General features: G+C 40.9%; 3 protein-coding genes across 3 annotated transcripts in view; 2 read left to right on the top strand and 1 right to left on the bottom strand.

Annotated features, from left to right (window-relative positions):
* Positions 1–221: 221 nt before the first annotated feature.
* Positions 222–2,094, top strand: ccl20b (chemokine (C-C motif) ligand 20b). The gene is made up of 4 exons (XM_034166051.1): positions 222–367; positions 474–576; positions 1,223–1,297; positions 1,583–2,094. Exons 1-4 carry the CDS (start codon positions 286–288, stop codon positions 1,659–1,661), a joined length of 339 nt encoding a protein of 112 aa, XP_034021942.1. The 5' UTR covers positions 222–285; the 3' UTR covers positions 1,662–2,094.
* Positions 2,095–3,778: 1,684 nt separating this feature from the next.
* On the top strand, positions 3,779–5,437 carry LOC117521078 (homeodomain-interacting protein kinase 1-like). The gene has a single exon (XM_034182397.1). The coding sequence runs from the start codon at positions 3,779–3,781 to the stop codon at positions 5,435–5,437; it is 1,659 nt and encodes a 552-aa protein (XP_034038288.1).
* A 3,428-nt stretch (positions 5,438–8,865) lies between these two features.
* tlr22 (toll-like receptor 22) overlaps positions 8,866–22,675 on the bottom strand; it is a 39,862-nt gene continuing 26,052 nt past the window's right edge. The window contains exons 2-4 of the mRNA XM_034166021.1: positions 16,072–18,675; positions 12,454–12,571; positions 8,866–9,531 (exon numbers count right to left, since the gene is read on the bottom strand). Of these exons, the coding sequence (XP_034021912.1) occupies positions 9,294–9,531; positions 12,454–12,571; positions 16,072–18,583 (2,868 nt within the window). The 5' untranslated portion in view covers positions 18,584–18,675 and the 3' untranslated portion in view covers positions 8,866–9,293. The remainder of the gene's footprint in view (positions 9,532–12,453; positions 12,572–16,071; positions 18,676–22,675) is intronic.

Raw genomic sequence — 22,675 nt, 5'->3', positions numbered from 1 at the left:
CATAAAGAGCTGCAATGTTTGCTGAGGACGACAACTTTCCCTTTACGTGCACATCCACAAGCAGTCACACACACGCACACAAACACACCACGTACATTCCAGCAAAAGTTGAGCAGCAGTCCGTCATACCTGGCTGCCTTCCAAACATCCATCACTGGCACAGGAGGTTACGAAATACTGCGGAAGGAGGGAAAATCCCAAAGCCGGCACACTACATAAGGAGTGGATGCAGTTCTGTCTGCATCTCACACTCACACTGAACCTGAAGCCATCAAACCTGAAGCCATGGCAAGCAGCAAACTACTCCTCCTGACAGCAGTCTGCTGCTTCATCATTCTCACCACCTTCATCAGCAGCACACAGTCTGGTAAGAGTCTCAGTCTGCAGAAACCTGCAGCTCTACAAAATAACATGACTATTTTTTAAATTTAAAAACTGTTGTTTCATGCCGTATATTTGTGTGCACTTTGCAGCAAGTTGTTGTTTGATATACTCAGCGCGTCCGTTACGATGCAGACGATTACTGGACTACACCATCCAGACAAACGGTGCTTCCTGTGACATCAATGCCATTATGTAAGTTATTGGTCCAGTTGTATGGCACGATTCAACACCTTGAAGTACTAATTACCAGATTTTATGAAAACAGCAGTTAGTTTTTATTTTTGTATTATTTTAATCCTAAATACCCAAAGAAAAATATCAACTTTAACTGAGATTTTACTGATTAAAGCATTTAAACATTCAAGAAATATGTTTATTTCATCATCTGATGTGACATTAAATGGACACTAATGTTTCAGAGCAAATCATTTGTAATGGCTTTGCAAGTAGCTCGTATAAGCAGCAATCTAATAATGGTTTAATGCTTTTTCCATTGTGAACTGTGGTTTACCATACCTCTATTTGAAAAAGAAACAAAATAAATCCAAAACCTAACTCTGAAAAGCATCTCATAAGAAATCCAGTGCTTGATAAGCTTTATACAAAGTGTGGATAAGCTTTTATATCTTAAGTGTGCAACACTTACCTTTGTGTTACCCTGCTAGCTACCGTACTTCTAGATTTTTAAGTACAGCAGGCCAACTTTGAAAGCTGTACGCTTCTGTGACATTTGATCACTGCCCTCAGGTTAATACTTAAACATACTGAAACGAGTTTACATGCAGGTGAACCATATCCAGAGGGTAATAATTAATTGGCGGTTTTCTTGGTCCAACAGCTTCCATGTTCCAGGCAGGTTTGTGTGCGCAGACCCCAGATTGGAGTGGACCCAACGATGCATGAAGTGTGTGGAGTAAGTACAATCTTTCCGGGTTGTAATGTTTGTTGTGAGCATGTGATATTTATTATGCTGCACCTGCGGAGACACAGCTTCAGAACTGTTCAAGTGCACAACAGCGCCACCACGTGGTTGATTTCAGCCAGGACATTTATTTATTTATTTTTTTATTAAAACAAATCTATATGGGTAACATGGCCTGAAAACTAATGGGAGCACTGTTTTGCATTTGAACAAATACATATGAATGACTTTTTAAACAACTCTAACCACACATTTTCATGTCTTTTGTCTTTGTAGTGAACGGAAGATGGACATTCAGTTGAAGAAAGGCAACGCTCAGAATGTCACCAAGGACACAAATCCACACCAAGCCTAAAAATCCAGACTGCTGTTGGAAAATGTACTAATGTTGAAGTTACACATTCCACACTCATTAAGAAGGATTGTTATGTACTTTTTGTTACATCTACCTATTTTTATTCTGTTTTATAAACAGGGAAGTGTAGTATTTTTAATACATGAAGTAAGCAATGTATGTAAGCTAGAACTACTATGTATATTACTTACAACATGACGTAAGCTAGAACTATTATGTATATTGTGACATGACGTAAGATAGAATTATGATGTATATTACAACATGAAATCTTTGTTTTCACAAAGTATTGTAAAATAGTTTATGGGTTAATGTTTAATATTTCTACCATTGTTTGGTCAGAAAGACTGTATATATCGATAGATTTCTTCCAATGGATGATTTATTTGTAACTGATATTATCAAGAATTTAATAAAAAATAACAGTGTGTAATCATGGTATGATTTAATTGATAACGACTAAGTCACATTCAAAGTCCATATAAGCCTCGTTCAAAATGCATCCTGGCAATATGTGAACATGTAAAGTGGAGAATAACAAGTAAAATATGAATTGAAAACCACAAATGAATAAATAACATTCGGTTGAAGGGGAAAGTATTTGACCCTCAGTGTATGAAATAATATTTCAATTACATAGGTGTTGGATTTCTAAATGTACGCCAAGCTGCTTCACACTTGTAAACAAAATGTGAATTTGAAACATGACATTACGAGTATATTTCTGTGTAGGCTCTCAGTTGTCCAGGTGGTTTCCATAGTAGAGAAGCTTGAATCTTCGACTGGACTGGGTTGCTTGAGGCGAGGACGTTTCGCTTTGCCGCGCCTCAGCCGTACCAAGCTAGTAGACGGTAGGAGCATTTATTGAGATTACAAATACCAAGTTTTGGGTCATATCTGGTTTTCGTCATAACGCTGGTATGACATCGTCATGCCGCTGTTGCGCTCCTGTTTGCATCTTCCAGCAGCTACCCCGTCGCGAAGTGGAATCTGCCAAAATTCACCAATGTGTAGACCGGCTTGATATATCACATAAGCAAAACAATGTGGTTTTTTGACAGATGTGGTACATCAAAGTTAACAGATGATGAATCATTCTATCATCACTGCATGCTCTTTTAACCAGGTGAATTACAAAATAAGAGCTTTTATTGTTTTTGAGTTACTGTGTAAAGAAGTTGGTAACTTACTGTAAGAGCCCAAATGGGCCCTTAATGGAATAAATAACTCGAAGCTGAGTCAGAAAGTGAAGAATGACTGATATCCACACAGCAGGAACTCTTTCTGATGATGATAAAGGTCATCAGCATTAAATCTACTGACCCTGGTTTGACCTTTCTGCAAATACTCTGAATGAACCAACATCATCCGTGAATTACGGCTCCATTCATTTGGGGACACTGACAATCTCTTGCAGCAGCTCCAGCTTCATGTAAAGTGAAATCTTGCAGTAATTCTGAGTTTTTTTAATGTTTAAGTTTCGTCCGGTGTGTGTGACCTTCCAGAGTCTGAACTCGGCGAAGCGGAAACTCACCGCGCTGCCCGGTGTGGAGCTCACGGAGGCACGGCGAGGAGAAGACACGGAGGTAGAAACCAGCCCGCTGCTGAAATATCTCACAGTTTCATGTAAAGTAAAATTCGAAGAGTTTGTTGTCCAAATTCGGCACTGCCGCCACCACGGAGCCGCCATGTTGCTCCGCCCGCACCGAACAGGAAGTAATCGGAAACAGCCGAGTGTGACGTAGCTATCTCCGCCCCCTTGCCGCTTCCGAAGCGAAGCGTATGACGTCACAACGCGTTGGGAGGGGTTGGGGCGTCTGGCTGACGCCTGAGGTCCTAAAGCCTGTAGGATTAACGGTCAAAACAGCCTCAACGCCTTTATGACGTCATCTTTATTATTTAGATTGATGGGTTAAAGCCAGCTTTATGACACATTGCCCCCTCCCTTTATCATTCTCCATCACAAAGCCACTTTGTGCCACATTGTAAGGGCAAACCTTCCTGTATCTCCAGAGTAAACACAGTTGTAGAGTGAAGCCAGTGTGAAGAGTTCTGTGATATTTTCAAAGTTTGAGCAGATTATTTGTTAGGTTGTATTTCTCATCATTTTGAGCACAATGGATTTCGAGCACGTTCCTCATTCTCACCAGAATGTCACAGTACCCCAACAAGCCTGGCTCCACAGCAGCTCCACCAGCTATTTGGTGCTGTCATCCCTTGGGCAGGGAACCTTTGGGAAAGTATCCAAGTGCATGAGGATGGACACGAAGAAGGTTGTTGCTGTGAAAGTGCTTGTCAATAAAGATGACGCCTTTGCAGCAATGATAGAAGTGGCAAACCTGAGGAAACTGAAGAAACTGGATCCAAACACTTCAAATATTGTGCAGTGGAATGATTTCTTCATTGACAGAAATCACATATGTCTGGAGTTTGAGCTTCTGGATATGAGTCTTCAGGACTTCATGGAACTGAGAAAACACCAACCTCTCCCTCTGCAGGACATTAGATTTATCATTCAGCAGTTGGCTACTGCACTGCAACAGCTTGACAACATTGATCTTATCCACTCAGACATAAAGATGGAGAATATCGTGCTGGTTGATCATAGACGGCAGGGACTGAAGCTCAAGCTTATTGACTTTGGTCTGGCCTGTGATAAGTCAGATGCCAGACTGTTGGCGTATATTCAAACTAGACCTTACAGAGCTCCAGAAATTCTGTTGGGTCTACCCTTCACAGCAGCCATTGACATATGGTCTGTGGGCTGTGTGGCCGCTCATCTTTTTACTGGCTCTTTACTTTATCCAGGCACCAGCGAGTATGACATGATGAGATACATTGTGGAGTGTCCGGGTCAGCCACCAGACGACATGCTGGATGCCGGACTGAAAACAAAACAGTTTTTCAAGCGAGACTCCACATCCAACAGCAATAAATGGAGACTCAGAAAATGTCACAAGCATTTTCATGCTACTGAAATCAAGACAACCCGCATCAGGAAGTGGACAATAAAGTCTCTGGATGAGCTTCAGCAAATAAGGGCTTCCGTTTGTGTGCAAGCTACAGATGATCAATCACAAATGAATGATCAGAGGATGTTCCTTGACTTGCTGAAACATATGCTCCATGTAGATGGAAACCAACGAATAACACCTCATCAGCTTCTGGAGCATCCGTTTGTCAACAGGCACCACCGAGAGGACAACACACAGCATAGTTCCCATGCATGGTGTCGTAAGAAATCCACAAGTCAAAGGTCAAGACAGACACGTGAAGATCACCAAGGAAAACAAACCAACCAGGCAGCCAATGGGAAAGCTGTGTCTCATCAAGCAAAACATGACAGAAGTCTTCCCACCTGCAGCAGCACCTTGGCACCCCATGATAAGGAGAAATCCTCCTATAATGCCCAGCAGACAAAGGTGAGCTCAGGGATTAAAAGGAAGCTCTGTCCTGAAGATGATGAGGTGGTTTCTTGTGGAACATCTGGCCTCCTCAGGAAGTCAGCAAAAGTGCAGTGGGTTAAGCTTCCAACTAAAAAAAGCCTTCCCACCTCCAGCACCTTGACACCCCCTGACATCCACCAATCTTTCTGTAATGCCCAGCAGAAAAAGGTTAGCTCAGGGATTAAAAGGAAGCTCTGTCCTGAAGATGATGAGGTGGGTTCTTGTGGAACATCTGGCCTCTTCAGGAAGTCAGTAAAAATGCGACGGGTTATGCATCCATCTAATGTAACCTTCTCGCCTCAAACAGGAGCCCAGCCTGTCACAAAGTAAGAAACTTGGAAAAAGTGGAAAAGGCTAACAGGAATAGCCACTACACACCCAACAACCCAGCAAATATTCCAGCCCCTGTCTACAGTCACTAAAGGCTAGTCTCCAAGAGGATGTGCCACACTGACACAGGCCTCCACCACAGGACCTGTTGTCGCAACATCAAAGGGACACACAGGTACTATGGTTGAAGCCTGTTGGATTTCTTTACATTTTTTCCTAAATATCAGCATAGTGCCCCTACGCTGTGATTTGGGCGCCTACGCTGTGATTTGGGCCCCTACGCTGTGATTCAACCAGCATTCTGTTTTGTTAATTTCTTTTTTAAAGGCCTTGTCGCACATTATTTAACATCCCAGTTAGCAACACAAAGTATTCATGATCATATTGACTATTTCAGTTCTGAAGCACTTATAATTTGTATTGATATTTATTTATTGAGGTATTTATTTATTTTGCTGTTTGTTGTTTGTAATATTGCTGCTCAAAGCGTCTGAATTGCCCCATGGTGGAAAATAAAGTTTTTTGAATTTGAATTTGATGATTGTAAGTCTATCCGCACACATGCTGTAATAATTAGTGGTTGCTGACGTATTTTATTGCTAATTATCCCTCGATTCAGCAGGTGCATTTACACCAAAGGTTTAACAAGCCTCACAGTCAGCATGCTTGTGAAGTGACGTGTGTTCTGAAAACAGCGAAAATTAAAAGTAAAACACTCCGTCTGCAAGTCATATCTACAAGCTTAAGGATCAAAAAGCAGAAGAACGAGTGATGGACATCACCCTGCTGGGAGGAGTCTCAACTTTAAATAACTTAGATTTTTTTAATTTTAACTATCTAGTAATCAAACAAAGAAAATAGCACAGCAGTGTTTGTTTCTTTATGTTTTAAGAAACATATTTCTTCACTTGTCCTACATCAGAATCATTTCAGCATTCCATGCCTTAATATCTATCTGTGGTGCAAATTTGGTGAGAATCCAATCCTTCAAAGCCTGCATAAAGGGAAACCTTGATCCAGAATCTGGATCTGGACCTGGATCATCTCCAAAATTCAATGGAGTCTTCCATGGTCTAATATGTATCCATGGTGAAAATTTGGTGAGAATCCTTGAAGTAGTTTTGACGTAATCCTTCAAAGCCTATATAAAGTGAATCTTGATCCAAAATCCGGATCACCCCCCAAATGCAGTGGAGTCTTCCATGCCCTAATATCTATCTGTGGTGAAAATTTGGTTAAAATCCGTCAAGTAGTTTTGACGTAATCCTTCACAGGGTATATGAAGTGAAAATTGATGCAGAATCCAGATCTGGATCCAGATCACCTGTAAAATTTAATGGAGTCTTCCATGGCCCAGTATGTATCTATGTTGAAAATTTTGCCAAAATCTGTGCAGTAGTTTTGACGTAATCCTGCCAACAGTAATCCTTCAAAGCCTATATAAAGTGAAACTTCATTCAGAATCCGGATCTGGATCCTGATTACCTCCAAAATTTAATGGAGTCTTCCATGGCCTCATATCTATCTGTGGTAAAAAGTTTGTCAAAATCCAGGCAGTAGTTTTGATGTAATCCTGGTAAAAGACAGACGGACAGACAAATAAATAAATGCTGATGATTTTATTACGTCCTTTGCAGATGTAATGAATGACGCCATAATATCTGCTTCTTTGTGGCCTTGAACTTTCATCAAATGTATCCAAAATTAAATTTCTTTATCCTGAACAAACACACAACCCTTCCACCATGTTTAATCCATACTGACTCCAAACTCTTTGAGTTAAATAGGTATGACTTTGAGCCTGCTATTTCAAGTTCACCAGAGGTCAGTGGTCATGAGACCAATAAAATGTCATTTATAAATGCTCAGTGAAGAATATGACATTATAATGAGTTCCATCAAGTATCACTTATATTAAGCATTTGGCCAAAATCTTGATCCTTTGTTGTTGTTATTTTGTTTTTTACACCTTTCGTACTGAGACTACAAACAATACACCAACTTTGGTCCAAATTGCATGTGTTGCATGTGTGTGTGATGCTGCAAACACACACACACACACACACACACACACACACACACACACACACACACACACACACACACACACACACACACACACACACACACACACACACACACACACACACACACACACACACACACACGACACAAGGTGTTGCCAATGTCCATGTATAAAGGTGAAAAATGGTCACAGATAATAGCTTGTTATTATAGACATTGCATTCCACACAGGAAATGGAATTCTATGAGAATTCCCATTTCCACAATGAAGGGCGCAATTTAGAACTAGAAATTGGGGGGACAAAGTTTGAGGCACGCAGGGCTGAAGCCCATAGGCCGGGGCTCTGGGGGCCGCTTTAGGCCTCCAGAAGCCAACAGTTTCTAGATAAGTTCAGATGCATTCTGAGCATCCAGAACAGTAATTTGAATGTTTTGAGAAGACCATAAAGTGGACACCATTTGACTTATGCAATTTGAAACTGTGGATATAAGTACTTTATTCTGAGAATAGCCAGCATTGATTTTATTAACATCCTGGTGTAAATAATGTATCACCACATGTCTAGAACTCAAAAAGAATGATAGGTTGAGTTTTCCTTAAAAAAACAACTGCAATGTGGTAAAATGTATTCAGAAATATGAAAGAACAGGCTCTTAATAATAATTATCGCATGCTGTATTTTTTTCTCAAGATTTGTTTTTGCATAAGTTTGAAAAATCAACAGATCATAAGTTTAGGATAAATTATCATGAATTTAATTTTCGAAGTGGCACTAATGACAACACTCATACTGAACATAATTTTGCTTGCATAGACTGATTTTGGAGATCAAGCAATAATTGCAGATGGGCTTTCTGAGGTCCCAGATAACTTTTCTGATTTCCTTTTCTAACTTTCAGAATTTAGTAAATTAGCATATGGTCCATTGATACTTATGTGTAGACACTAGTCCCTAGAGGCAACTATTTTTGGTTTCAAATCTGGGCAAATGCAGTCCCAGAAAATTCCGAATGTGACAAACAAGTAACAGGTGTAAACAAGTCAATGCTGCTAAAAATACAAACTTGCAGAAACAGAGATACTATTCTGACATGGTTTGCACATAAAACTGGCATAGCATGTTTCAAGTACACACATATATGTCAGAAGGTGGGGGAGGACATACCATATTCTGTCCCCCCTTGTTGAAAAGGTGGGGGGGACATGTCCCCCATATCCCCCACCAAATTGCGCCCATGAACCAAAAAGCCTGGATGGATGATTGAAAGCACATCAGCAAAATATTTGTGATTGGTATGAATAACTTCAAAATGTCACTTAGAAGTCATATGATGAAGTCATACACAGAAACACTATTACAGACATGTATATTTGCTTGTACTGTACATTTATATCATGGTGTGTCAGGTACACAGGTATCACCCCTCTGGTGCCTTTAATGTACAATCAGTGTTGCTCTCCAATTCAGTAGAAAGTAAGGTAGTAAATACTACCCACGGTGGGGGTGGGGGTGGTGTGTGTGTGTGTGTGTGCATGTGTAAGACTAAAAATATGAAATACAATGCAGTATTGTGATTGCATACATTTACACATAGTAGGACGCAATAATTGCAAACAAATGTGCTCCATTTTCAATGTCTTTTAAGTGCAGTTCCAACAACCTACCACATGGTGGTACTACACGAACACTATATTCCTATTGGCTATATGAGCAATATGAAAATAAAACATCAAACAATCAGGCAAACAGATGTGGATGAAGATGAAAAGTCTATGAGTAACACAAACTAATGAGATGATTTGGCTGTCAGTGTCCATAAGTGCTTTTCCTCACTGTGCGTTCGTCACATCCATCATGTACATGCTGTTGTGATCTTGTCTGGTCTGCAGAGCCTGGTTGAGTTTCTCCCAGAACAGCTGGGTGTGCTGCTCAGCTCTGGGCCAGCTCAGGTAGGTCTGCTTCTTCAGCAGCTTCCTCATGCGGTAGTAAGGAGACAGCTGACGGGTGGGAATCTCCTCCAGAAAAACCATGATCAGCACGTCTTTTCTCTCATCAAACAGACGAAAACTAGACAGAAGACATTTTCTCACTGATTCACAATCAGGACTGGGTAAGATTTCTTTTTAAATCACACAGCCAATTAGCTATGAACACAAGGTTGTACAAAGATACAGTTGTGCTCATAGGTTTACATGCTCTGGCAGAATTTTCAGAGAATATGAAGCCATTTATTGTCAAACAACCATGTTTACCGTTTTTAAATCATGACAACAGGAACTACCCAATTGACCCTGATCAAAAGTTTACATAGCCCAGTTCTTAATACGTGTATTGCCCCCTTTAACATCAATGACTTAGTCTTTTGTGGTAGTTCTGGATGAGGCTCTTTATTTTCTCTGATGGTAAAGCTGCCCATTCTTCTTGGCAAAAAGCCTCCAGTTCCTGTAAATTCCTGGGCTGTCTTGCATGATCTGTATGTTTGAGATCTCCCCAGAGTGGCTCAATGATATTGAGGTCAGGAGACTGAGATGGCCACTCCAGAACTTTCACTTTATTCTGCTGTAGCCAATGACAGGTCGACTTGGCCTTGTGTTTTGGATCATTGTCATGTTGGAACATTGAAGTACATCCCATGTGCAGCTTCCAGGTTGATTAGTGCAAATTTATCTCCAGTATTTCCTGATAACATAAGTGGCCCTGCGACAGACTGGCGTCCTGTCCAGGGTGTACCCCACTTCATGATATATGACTGTTGGGATAGGCTCCAGCTCCCTGCGAGTTGCGACCCATATTTGGAGTAAGTGGTTGAGGATGAGTGCGTGAGTATTTTCTGATAACATGCTGCATTCATCCTTCTATCAATCTTGACCAAGTTTCCTCTGCCTTTGTAGCTTACACATCCCCAGAACATCAGCAATCCACCTTCATGTTTCACAGTAGGAATGGTGTACCTTTCATCATAGGCCTTGTTCACTCCTCTCCAAATGTAATGTTTATGGTTGTGGCCAAAAAGTTTAATTTTGGTCTCATCACTCCAAATGACTTTGTGCCATATAATTTGAGGCTTGTCTGTGTGCAGTTTGGTATATTGTAAGCGGGATGTTTTGTGGCATTTGCATAGTAATGGCTTTCTTCTGGCGACTCGACCATGCAGCCCATTTTTTTCAAGTGCGTCCTTATTGTGCATCTTGAAACAGCCACACCACTTTGTTTCAGACATTCCTGTATTTCAGCTAAAGTTATTTGTGGATTTTTCTTTGCATCCCAAGCAATTTTCCTGGCAGTTGTTGCTGAAATTTTTGCTGGTCTACCTGACCATGGTTTGTTTCAACAGAATCCCTCATTTTCCACTTCTTAGAGTTTGAACACTGCTGATTGGCATTCTTGGTTACTTAGATATCTTGTTATATCCCTTTCCTGTTTTATACAGCTCAGTTACCTTTTTCTGCAGATCCTTTGACAATTCTTTTGCTTTCCACATGACTCAGAAACCAGAATCGTCAGTGCAGCACTGGATGAAAGATGCAAGGGTCTGTCAGGAGCCCAGAAACTGACCTTTTATACACACACAATGATTACAATCAAAAAGATCACAGGTGAGGATGGTTGCCTTTAGTAGCCATTCAAACCTGTTTGTTTCAACTTGTGTGCATGTTATCAGGCCAAAATCACCAGGGTATGTAAACTTTTGATCAGGGTCATTTGGTTAGTTTCTTTTGCCATTATGCATTGTTTGACAATAAATGGCTTCACACACCCCAAACCATGAGTGGAAAAAAAAACTTGTGTTATCATTTATAATGAAAAATGGCCAAAAGAAATGGGTGAAACCACCACACTGCGCACAATGTGGTGTCTGTACTACATAACAGGAGGGGAAGATGGCATTCAAACATGACCATGCTGAAAGGACACCATGAAACAAACAGACACAGACTGGTGGTGAACCTTCACAGTACTGTGCTGTCTGTAAGAGATGATTCAACACAAATCTGTCGTCTGAGGGATTAAACATATGAGAGTAGGCTGAAAAGTTCTAAGGCTCACTATAATGCAGTTAATGCATTACTCCTTCATGGGGAGCCTTACAACTTTTCAGCCTACCCTCGTATGAAGCTGTGCCTTTAAAAACTATTGCAACTATTGTATTGTTGCTGCTGTTATGTACTGTTTGAATATGCCTCAACTTTTTCACCATCCACAACATTTAATTGTAATCAATAACTGTACTATTTGTTAGTTTGGTTTTAGTATATGCTGAGGGATTTATGGTTTTAGTATATCTTGGGGATAAGTTCTAACTGCGCCACTGGTATTCTATGACTGAAACTGATCACAGTATTGTTGGGCTGAGCCATATACCTCATGAGGTAAAAGGACTGCACTGCTCTGAGAAATACTACAGGTAATTGGTTGGTCCATATAGCACCCCTATTGATACACAGTGCAACAAATTTATGCTCCACGTTCTCACAGCAGACAATGAGAGGGTCGCACTAGTGCTACAGTAACAGTTACAATAACTGGAAAGGAGATTGGATGACTTCACCTACTTGGGCTGCCCTCATACCGCCTATGCGCTGACAGATGGACCAGGCCTAACTAAATGGGCCTATAATGGAACCAAGCCTACACTGTTTGACTTTGGGTTAAACTGCCCTCAATGAGTCAGGTTGGGCTTGTAGTGCAGGCCGAGTTCACCCATAGGCTGGCACCAATGTAGGCCTGATCATCCGGTTTTGCTGCCTTTGACTCATTTATCATTGTGCCTTGCTGAATTTAGCTCAGTGCAGTTATTCCAGCAATCTGACTGTATAGGTGAATATTAGCAGACAAATTTTGCAAGTTTAGCAATCCATTTCTGTTACTGACAAACAGGCAAGTGTTTAATAGGTCACACGGATATTTATGCAAATTAATACATACTTATGAGCGTAAAGATACTATGGGTCCCTGTGCAGGGACTCTTAAATTCATGTGGGACAATACCTGGCCATCTGGATCTCTCTGGAACACCACTCGCTCTCAAGGTAATGGTGACTTATCACACAGATGGTCTTTCTGCATCCATAGATGGCATCCGTAATGTTATCAATGATTGGTTTCCCTGGTGAAAAGAGAACTGGGTTGGTTAGAAAACTGTTCCATGCTTCTAAGAGTGTCATAGAAAGAGCCTAATAGGAGTACAGGTGTAACTGCAAAATTTCACAACAGTATATAGGAAATTCTGGGATTTTTCAACCTTGGCTCTATTTTTAGATGCTTTTTGGTTCATATTTTCATTCAGGACAAAAATGCTTTATAAGTGCTACTGACTTTGAACACAAACACTGTCACAGGCTACACAGCGAAACGTGCTGGTATGGGACATGCTGAAAATGTTTGCGATAAACCACTTCTTGTTGCTACTAAATAGGAGAAAGTGTCATTAGAATTATCTTGGAGGATGGAGGTACGTCCCTATGGAGGTACCTTGATAAATGTGAAGAAACAGCTGATTATACAGTTTTCCACTTACCCTAAAGTCAATTTTCGATCTCCACTATCTTGCATGAGTTTTTCTTTGAGGCTACATATCTATCCAAGTTGACCGAGTGTTAGCTACAGTGAGGAAAATAAGTATTTGAACACCCTGCAGTTTTGCAAGTTCTCCCACTTAGAAATCATGGAGGGGTCTGAAATTTTCATCTTAGGTGCATGTCCACTGTGAGAGACATAATCAAAAAAAAAAAAAAAAAAAAAAATCCGGAAATCACAATGTATGCTTTTTTTTAAATAATTTATTTGTATGTTACTGCTGCAAATAAGTATTTGACCACCTACCAACCAGCAAGAATTCTGGCTCACACAGACCTGTTAATTTTTCTTTTAAGAAGCCCTCTTATTCTGCACTCTTTACCTGTATTAATTGCACCTGTTTGAACTTGTTACCTGTATAAAAGACACCTGTTCACACACTCAATCAATCACACTCCAACCTGTCCACCATAGCCAAGACCAAAGAGCTGTCTAAGGACACCAGGGACAAGGCTGGGATGGACTACAGGACAACAGGCAAGCAGCTTGGCAGAAGACAACAACTGTTATGATTATTTATTAGAAAGTGGAAGAAACACAAGATGACTGCCAATCTCCCTCGGTCTGGGATTCCATGTAAGATCTCACTTTGTGGGGTAAGGATGATTCTGAGAAAGCTCAGAACTATACAGGAGGACCTGGTCAATGACCTGAAGAGAGCTGGGACCACAGTCACAAAGATTACATTAGTAACACATGATGCTGTCATGGTTTAAAATCCTGCAGGGCAGCAAGGCCCCCCTGCTCAAACCAGCACATGTCCAGGCCCGTTTGAAGTTCACCAGTGACTGGATGATCCAGAGGAGGCATGGGAGAAGGTCATGTGGTTAGATGAGACCAGAATAGAACTTTTTGGAATTAACTTCACTTACCATGTTTAGAGGATGAGAACAACCCCAAGAAAACCATCCCGACCATGAAGCATGGGGGTGGAAACATCATACTCTGGGGTGCTCTTCTGCAAAGGGGACAGGATGACTGCACCATATTGAGGGGAGGATGGATGGGGTCATGTATTGTGAGATTTTGGCAAACAACCTCCTTCCCTCAGTATGAACATTGAAGATGGGTCATGGCTGGGTCTTCCAGCATGACAATGACCCCAAACACACAGCCAGGGCAACTAAGGAGGGGCTCTGTAAGAAGCATTTCAAGGTCCTGGAGTGGCCTGGCCAGTCTCCAGACCTGAACTCAATAGAAAATCTTTGGAGGGAGCTGAAACTCCAAACCTGAAAGATCTAGAGAAGCTCTGTATGGAGGAGTGGACCAAAATCCCTGCTACAGTGTGTGCAAACCTGGTGAAAAACTACAGGAAAGATTTGACATCTGTAATTGCAAACAAAGGCTACTGCACCAAATATTAACATTGATTTTCACAGGTGTTCAAATACTTATTTGCAGCAATAACATACAAATAAATTATTAAAAAATCATACATTGTGATTTCCGGATTTTTTTTTAGATTATGTCTCTCACAGTGGACATGCACCTAAGAGGAAAATTTCAGACCCCTCCATGATTTCTAAGTGGGAGAACTTGCAAAACCACAGGGTGTTCAAATACGTATTTTCCTCACTGTAAATTAAAGGCTGTAAAAGCACTAAATGCAAGAACACAAACTGTACATGTACCAATTTTTTAGCCCAGTACACGGAATGCTATGACCTCAGTCTGCTAACATATGCTAGAACTTACCAAGGAAGTTACAGCTTCATCAAAATGCCATTTATTCCAAATGGTAAACAAAACCATAAAAGGAATCTAAAGTAAAACGAACTTTGCTTCACTTAGCCAATTTTAAAACCAACTAAATCTATCTGGGTGAAGATATGAACACCTAAACTGTGGAGACATTAGTGCTAGCCAATGGCATTGTTTAGCCTCCTGTCAAAACTGAACCCAAAATGCAGGCAGCAAATGAGGCAGATGGTAAATTGCAACCACAGGTGATTTAATGTTCCAAAAAATGGAAAACAGGCCAAACAATTGATGTGAAGGAATGAGGGAAAACAGTCCAAACAAAACTTTCTAAATGAATCGAGCCAGAGAGTAGACCAAGACTAAATACAGCCGCAACAAGAGGTGACAAACAGTTCACAAAGTGCTTGTAAACATGACAAGAGTAACGCAAACCAAAGTAAGGAACCAGAAAAAACACAGGGGCAAACTCTGACTAAAATACACACTGGGGTGATGACACAACTGAAGACAGGTGAGATTAAACTAATCAACCCCAGCTGGGGAAGACAACACAGGAAGAAGTTAACTAAAAAACAAGAATAGTCAGTTCACCAAAATAAAACAGGAAGACAAACTGCAGTTGATAAAAAACAAAAACCATGATCAAACTAACCACAGGAAGAAGACACCATAACAAAGGAAACTAAACTGCAGACAGTGACAAAATAACCAAAGACAACTAGGGGAGGTGATGGTCTAGTGGTTAAGGTGTTGGGCTTGAGTCCAGAAGATCATGGGTTCAAATCTCCGCCTGACTGGAAAATCACTAAGGGCCCTTGGGCAAGGCCTTTAATCCCCTATTGCTCCCGGTGTGTAGTGAGCACCTTGTATGGCAGCACCCTGACATCAGGGTGAAGGCATAATTGTAAAGCGCTTTGAGCATCTGATGCAGATGGAAAAGCACTATATAAATGCAGTCCATTTACCATTTACCTATGAACACAGACTGTGATACAGACAAAAAAACAAAGCTCACATGGACTTAGACACAGACAACACTAGGAATGGTCACCAGGGGGAGTCAAAGGATGAGGAACAAAACAGAAATAAAACCCCAAACGCAAAACCAAGGACAGGCACAAGGGGGAGGCAGAGGAACAAACCACAAGGACAAAAGACTGACAAACCCAGAAGAAGAAGAAGAAGAACACAGACATGGAAAATACAATCCCATAAACAACAAAAAAAAAAAACACAAACAAAACTGACAAATGCACACACACACACACAACACCATTCCTTTGTTTTTTCCCCATTTCAGTGTTTTCAAATAAAAATAATAAGTGTTACCTGGCAGGAAGTCTCGATGGTGCAGGCACAACTTCCAGCCTTGTTCTTCCTCGAGTTTTGGTAGCAGTTCTCCAAAGACCCAAGGCTCATCATAGATGTTGTAAGAAACAAATGCATCATACTGATGAGGTGTCTGTTTGTTCTTTTGCTTTCTGTCAAAAAGCAAAGCCAGGAAGAAATAATAGCCGTAGACCAGGTGCCATCGTAGAAAGTGATATGTGGAGGTCACCGCCATGAAAAACACGATCACACATGTGGTGGACAAGAAGCAGATGAATTCAGTGTCCAGTGAGCAAGAGCGGACATCAAGTTCCAACAGTTTTGTTCCTGCAAGGTCTTGAGGGTATTGGCAAACAAAGTTGTAGGCATCAAAAACTTGTGTTTGGTTGTTGTCTTTCACCCACTGGAGGAACCAGGCGTTGTCACAGTTACAATAGAAAGTGTCATTTTGAAGATCCAGGTACAAAAGGGCTGGAAGAGACTTTATTGTCTCTTTACTGATGACTGAAAATTGATTCATTCTTGCTTGCAGGAACTCAAGCTTGGTAAGGTTTGCTTTTTGAAGGATATTCAGAGAACCAAGAGTTGTTCTAGATATGTAGAGGCTTTTAAGGTTCGAAATTGGGGCAAACAAATCTGGAGAGACAGCCATCTTCTCGTTCGAGTTTATATACAGAACTTTCAACCGAGGTGTATAATTAAAGGTGTTTGCATGCAAGGATGCAAGTCGGCTGTCCCTGGTGTCAAAATATAATAGATTTGTCAAACCTTGCAGAAGATTACGAGGCAGAGAACCTTTCCCCCTGTGGTGTTGACTTGGTAAAAACAAATACTCCAACTGGGACAGTTGAGAAAATGGTGGCTCAGACAAAGGTACATCATTGCGATATCTAATGCGGTTGTTACTCAAATCCAGCCTTTGTAAATTTTTAAGAGTGCTGAAAACATTTTGTATTCCACTTGCTTCAAGTCCATTAGACTGTAGCTGAAGATAACTAAGATTTCTCAATTTATTAAAAGCCCCTTTATCAAGATAATTAATTTGGTTTTCTTGTAATGACAAGTTCTGGAGGGAACGCAAACCCATAAATTCCTCGCGTGCGATTGTTGTGAGCTTATTACTATTCAAATGCAGAATTTTGAGAGTTGGCAAGTACTTCTGGAAAGACCCGTACAGTGAAGCGATGCTGTTGTGCTGCAGCTTCAGTACCTGCAAGTTAATTAATTCCCTGAACGTACAATTTGTTAGAGCCGAGAGAGAATTCTGATTAAGACTGAGCTCTCTGAGCTTTATCAAGTTGGCGAAGTCTTGACAACCGAGTGCTCTGATTTTGTTGCTGCTGAGGTCCAGTTCCACAAGAGTTGGTTGATTTCTGATGGCACTTGGAACAGATGAAAGCCTGTTACACCTCAGATTTAAAATCCTGAGTGCTTCAAGAGGTTTGAAGGCATTTTCGTTGATTTTTACAATCTGATTTTGTGATAAGTCGATCTCAGTCACATTAGTGCACAGTGGAAAGAAATCAAAAGCGACAGCTGTGAGCTGGTTGTTCTGGAGCTGCAGCGTGGACAGCGTTGGGATTGAGCAGGAAATGCTGACGAGCGTTTTGATATTATTTTTCATTGAATTCATCCTCAGATTGGTAAGGGAGGAGTTGAAACTCTCTAATATCATTTTTATTTTATCCAATGGCAAGCGAAACGAACTAATATCAAGAATGGAGACGTGTCTCAGAAAAGTTGTGTTCCTCACCTCCCATTTTAAATGACGCTTTTTAGCCGTGCCGCTGAGGTTTAGCCACGTGAGGTTCGGGAAAACATCTGCACTCATCGTAAAGCTACTGAGGTGATTTTGTGACAAATCAAGTGACATTAGTCCTATTGACTTATTTGACAACTTCTCCGACATAAAAGCCCATAAAGTGTTCTGTTTAATGTTCAGCTCACGTAGATTCGGCACGTGTTGTAAAATGTAAGAAACTGTGAATAAGTATACCAGTTTGTTGCTCGACAAGTCCAACACCTGCAACCTTCCTAAAGGCTTAAATGTGGAAGGCGACACAGATTTGATGCCGTTGTTCACGATTCGTAACTCTGTGAGGTTACTCAAACCATCAAAGAGACTGTCTCCCAGTGCAACAAGTTTATTGTTATTGAGGTTTAACACCTTCAAGGCAATCAGATTGCTAAACGCACCTCCAGCTATCTGAGAAATTTTGTTGTGTTTCAGGTTCAAACTGATCAGATGTGGTTGATTTTTAAAATCAGATGCTTGAATTTTGGGAATTTTGTTTACGGACAAGTCGAAACCTGTCAATATTGGTGGAATGTCTTGAGGAACCTCTGTGAGTTGAGCGCTAATGCACAGTGCCTTTGAGTAGCTGATTCGGCAAGACTTGAGTGAAAATCCGTTGACTGGAAAACTGCAAAAAATGATATTCATTGAGTAGAGAAGAATGTTGAGATGGAAGTACATCAGTTGTCCCGTTTGCATTGTTGTAGCCGCTTTCATTTCAAGAACCCTTGAAATGAAACTCTTAGATGTTTGAGAACTGATGTTGAGTCAAGACAGAGTTTCTTGGGATGAAGGAAAGCAGCAGAATCCTGCAGATTCAACAAAACAACATCAACATTATCATAAGCGACCAATACCATCTACAGTGACTATAAAGAATTACTACTAATATGTTTTAAGGATAATTGAATTTATTAGGCACACATATGCTTAACAAAAATCACTTGCACACAAACAAACAAAACTCATAGACAAAGCAGTTAAAAGAGAGAATAGAAAAAGAAAACAATGTACATAGTGCCCAAAAGGCGTAGGCAGAAGTAACGCTTATCAACGCCTACACCCCTCCGTACAGTCACATTAAACCAGGCTATGTGCCTGAACATGAATGATCATTTCCAAACAAAATCTGAAGTGAAGTCACATATTTCCCAAACAGCTCTGATTACGTGCTACTTACCACCATACATTTTCAGTAGTAAGGATTCAAGAGTAGCACATTCTTCATACAACACAAAAACTCAACCTGTTTCATCAGCCCCCACAATTTTAAAATGATACTTCTTCTTCTTCTTTGTCTTTCGGCTGTTCCCGTTAGGGGTCGCCACAGCAGATCAATAGTTTCCATCTCACCCTGTCCTCTGTATCTTCCTTTGTCACACCAACCACCTGCATGTCCTCCCTCAGCACATCCATGAACCTCCTCTTTGGTCTCCCTCTTCTCCTCCTGCCTGGTGGCTCCATCCTCAGCATCCTTCTCCCTATATACCCTGGGTCCCTCCTCTGCACATGTCCAAACCATCTCAATCTTGCCTCTCTGACTTTGTCTCCAAACTGTCCCACCTGAGCTGTCCTTCTGATATGTTCATTCCTAATCTTGTCCATTCTTGTTACTCCCAAAGAGAATCTCAACATCTTCAGCTCTGCCACCTCCAGCTCTGCCTCCTGTCTTTTTGTTAGTGCCACCGTCTACAAACCGTACAACATAGCTGGTCTCACTACTGTCCTGTAGACTTTCCCCTTCACTCTTGCTGATATTCTTCGGTCACAAATCACTCCTGCCACCTTTCTCCACCCACTCCACCCTGCCTGCACTCTCGTCTTCACCTCTCTACCACACTCTCCATTATTTTGAACAGTTGACCCCAAATATTTAAACTCATCTACTTTCACCACTTCTACTCCTTGTAACTGCACTATTCCACTGGGCTCCCTCCCATCCACACACATGTACTCAGTCTTGCCTCTACTGACTTTCATTCCCCTTCTCTCCAAAGCATATCTCCACCTCTCCAGATTAGACTCAACTTGCCCTCTACTCTCACTACAGATCACAATGTCATCTGCAAACATCATAGTCCATGGGGACTCCTGTCTGATCTCATCTGTCAACCTGGCCACCCTTAAATGATATATTCCTTCTCTTTGCGTAAAAAAAACTTGAATTCTAAATGGCAATTGCTTATTTTTCACTTTGTACATCAATTGAGCAGTCTTGAACGTTATCATATCATAGAGTTTTAATATTTTTGATTTAATAAGCAATGGGTTGGTATGATCACAAACGATACCCTGCATTGTGGATTGTTCTTAATGCTCTTTTTTGAAGGATGAATAATGGTTGCACTTTAGTTTTATAGCTATTGCCCCAGACTTCTGCACACTAAATCAGGTAAGGTGCAATCAATGCACAGTACAGAGTATGTAGTGATTTGCTATCAAGAATGTGCTTAGCCTTATTTAAAACTGCAATACTTTTTGATACTTTCTTTTGAATATGTTGAATATGAGCTTTCCAGTTGATTCTTTCATCAATAATCACACCTAACCACTTGTTCTCTTTGACACATTCTATGTTTACCCCTTGTATATTTAACTGTATTTGTGCATCTTTTTTATGATTTCCAAATAACATTATTTTAGTTTAGACCAATTTAATGACAGTTTGTTAATATCAAACCAACTCTTCAACTTTATCATTTTCGTTCCTAAATCAGATAATAATTGTTGCAAATGACCTCCTGAACAAAACACATTTGTGTCATCTGCAAAGAGAACTACTCTGAACACATCCTAATCTTTACATAAATGGTTAATGTACAAAATAAATAACTTTAGTTCCAACACAGAACCCCGAGGAAGCCCACAAACGATTGTCAGATACAAAGAACAGCAGTCCCCAAGTTTAACAAACTGCTTCCGGTTTTCTAAATAGCTTTTAATCCAATTCAGAGCCACCCCTCTGATCCCATACAGTTCCATCTTTTGAAATAATATGTTGTGATTGATTTTGTCAAAAGCCTTTCTTAGGTCAATAAATAAAGCTATTACTACGAGGTCTATTAGAAAAGTATCTGACCTTATTATTTTTTTCAAAAACTATATGGATTTGAATCACGTGTGATTGTGTCAGACAAGCTTGAACCCTCGTGAGCATGCGTGAGTTTTTTCACGCCTGTCCGTTGCGTCATTCGCCTGTGGGCAGGCTTTGAGTGAGCACTGATCCACCCCTCCCGTTGGAATTCCTTTGTCTGAGAACTTCCTGAGAGACTGGCGCTTTGCTTGATCAAAATTTTTTCAGAAACTGTAAGGCACATCCAAGTGGACACCATTCAAGAAATTCAGACAGTTTTCGGTGAAAATTTTAACGGCTGATGAGAGATTAAGGAGTGTTACTATCGCTTTAAGAACAGCCCACGGTGCCGGACGGCGCGCCGTGCCCCGAGCCACCGTCGTCAGCCTGTTTCGAGCTGAAAACTTCCAAATTTAAGCCTCTGTTGACGCAGGATGTCGTGAGAGAGCAGAGAAGTTTCAGAAGAGGTCGGGATCAGCAGTTTATCCGGACCTTCCTCTGTTAAAGGAGATTTTGTAATGAAAGTCGTGCGGACGGATTCGCGCGTCGGCACCCAGCCGCTCATGGCGCGGTGCCACAGCAAAACACCTCCGTCAGAAGTCTCACAGGACAAGTTTGAACATGCTCAGCTGTTAAACAATTTCTCAGATACTCACTCGACTGAAAGCCATCGAAAACTGCCTGAATCTTACAAATGGTTATCAACACGGAGGTGTTTTTCTGTGGCGCCGTGCGATGAGCGGCTCACGTGGCAGCTCAGTGACATGTTGTTGGACCAGTTTGATCTGTCCTTCCTCAATCACTGTTTTATCTGGAGAGGTGTGTCAGATCAGAGGTGTATTCCTTTCTATGTTTAGTAGCCTTTTCCCTGCTGAATTTCAGCATGGGCTTAGGTCTAGATCACTATGAAGCGGCTACTTTGGGATACAGTTGGGATCTGTACAACCCTCCTGTCCTATGCACCAGCAACATTTCCTGTATATTTGTTTTGTGAATTGTTGTGTAATTTGTGTCAGTAGCATGGCCCGAGCAGAGGGTCACCCCTTTGAGTCTGGTTTGCTTGAGGATTCTTCCTCAGATGGAGTTTTTCCTTACCACTGTCACCTGTGTGCTTGCTCTGAGGGTTAGTAAGGTTAGACCTTACTCGTGTGAAGCGCCTTGAGGCAATTTTTTTTGTGATTTGGCGCTATATAAACACTGACAGGATGAGGAGGAAAGCTCAGAGAGTCCTGCCGGACGGCTTTCGTCCTCTGTCCTGTCAGTTTGAGCTCCTGAAGTCTGGGAGGCGCCACAGAGCTCCTCTGGCCAAAGGCTCTTTTAAAAAAATCTTGAATACCAAATGTCGCTATCATGAACTCGACAAAGTGACCAACCCACTGACATAACCTGAACTGTTTTACTTCAATGTTTTTATTTATTTTACTAGATTTTATTTTACTCCTTTTATTCCTATGTATTTTACTATATCTTAGCTTTGTTTTATTGTGTCTATTACAGTAGTGTTCAGAATAATAGTAGTGCTGTGTGACTAAAAAGATTAATCCAGGTTTTGAGAATATTTCTTATTGTTACATGGGAAACAAGGTACCAGGAGATTCAGTAGATTCTCACAAATCCAACAAGACCAAGCATTCATGATATGCACACTCTTAAGGCTATGAAATTTCAAACCGGTAAATTTCCCAATCAAATGAAAATAGCTAAGGTTGTGCCGCTGTATAAGACTGGGGATAGAC

Source organism: Thalassophryne amazonica, chromosome 1, assembly GCF_902500255.1.
Source record: "Thalassophryne amazonica chromosome 1, fThaAma1.1, whole genome shotgun sequence".
In the NCBI taxonomy this organism is placed as follows: Eukaryota; Metazoa; Chordata; class Actinopteri; order Batrachoidiformes; family Batrachoididae; genus Thalassophryne; species Thalassophryne amazonica.
Note: the sequence above shows the minus strand (reverse complement) of the source record. Positions and strands in the feature narration are given on the sequence as shown.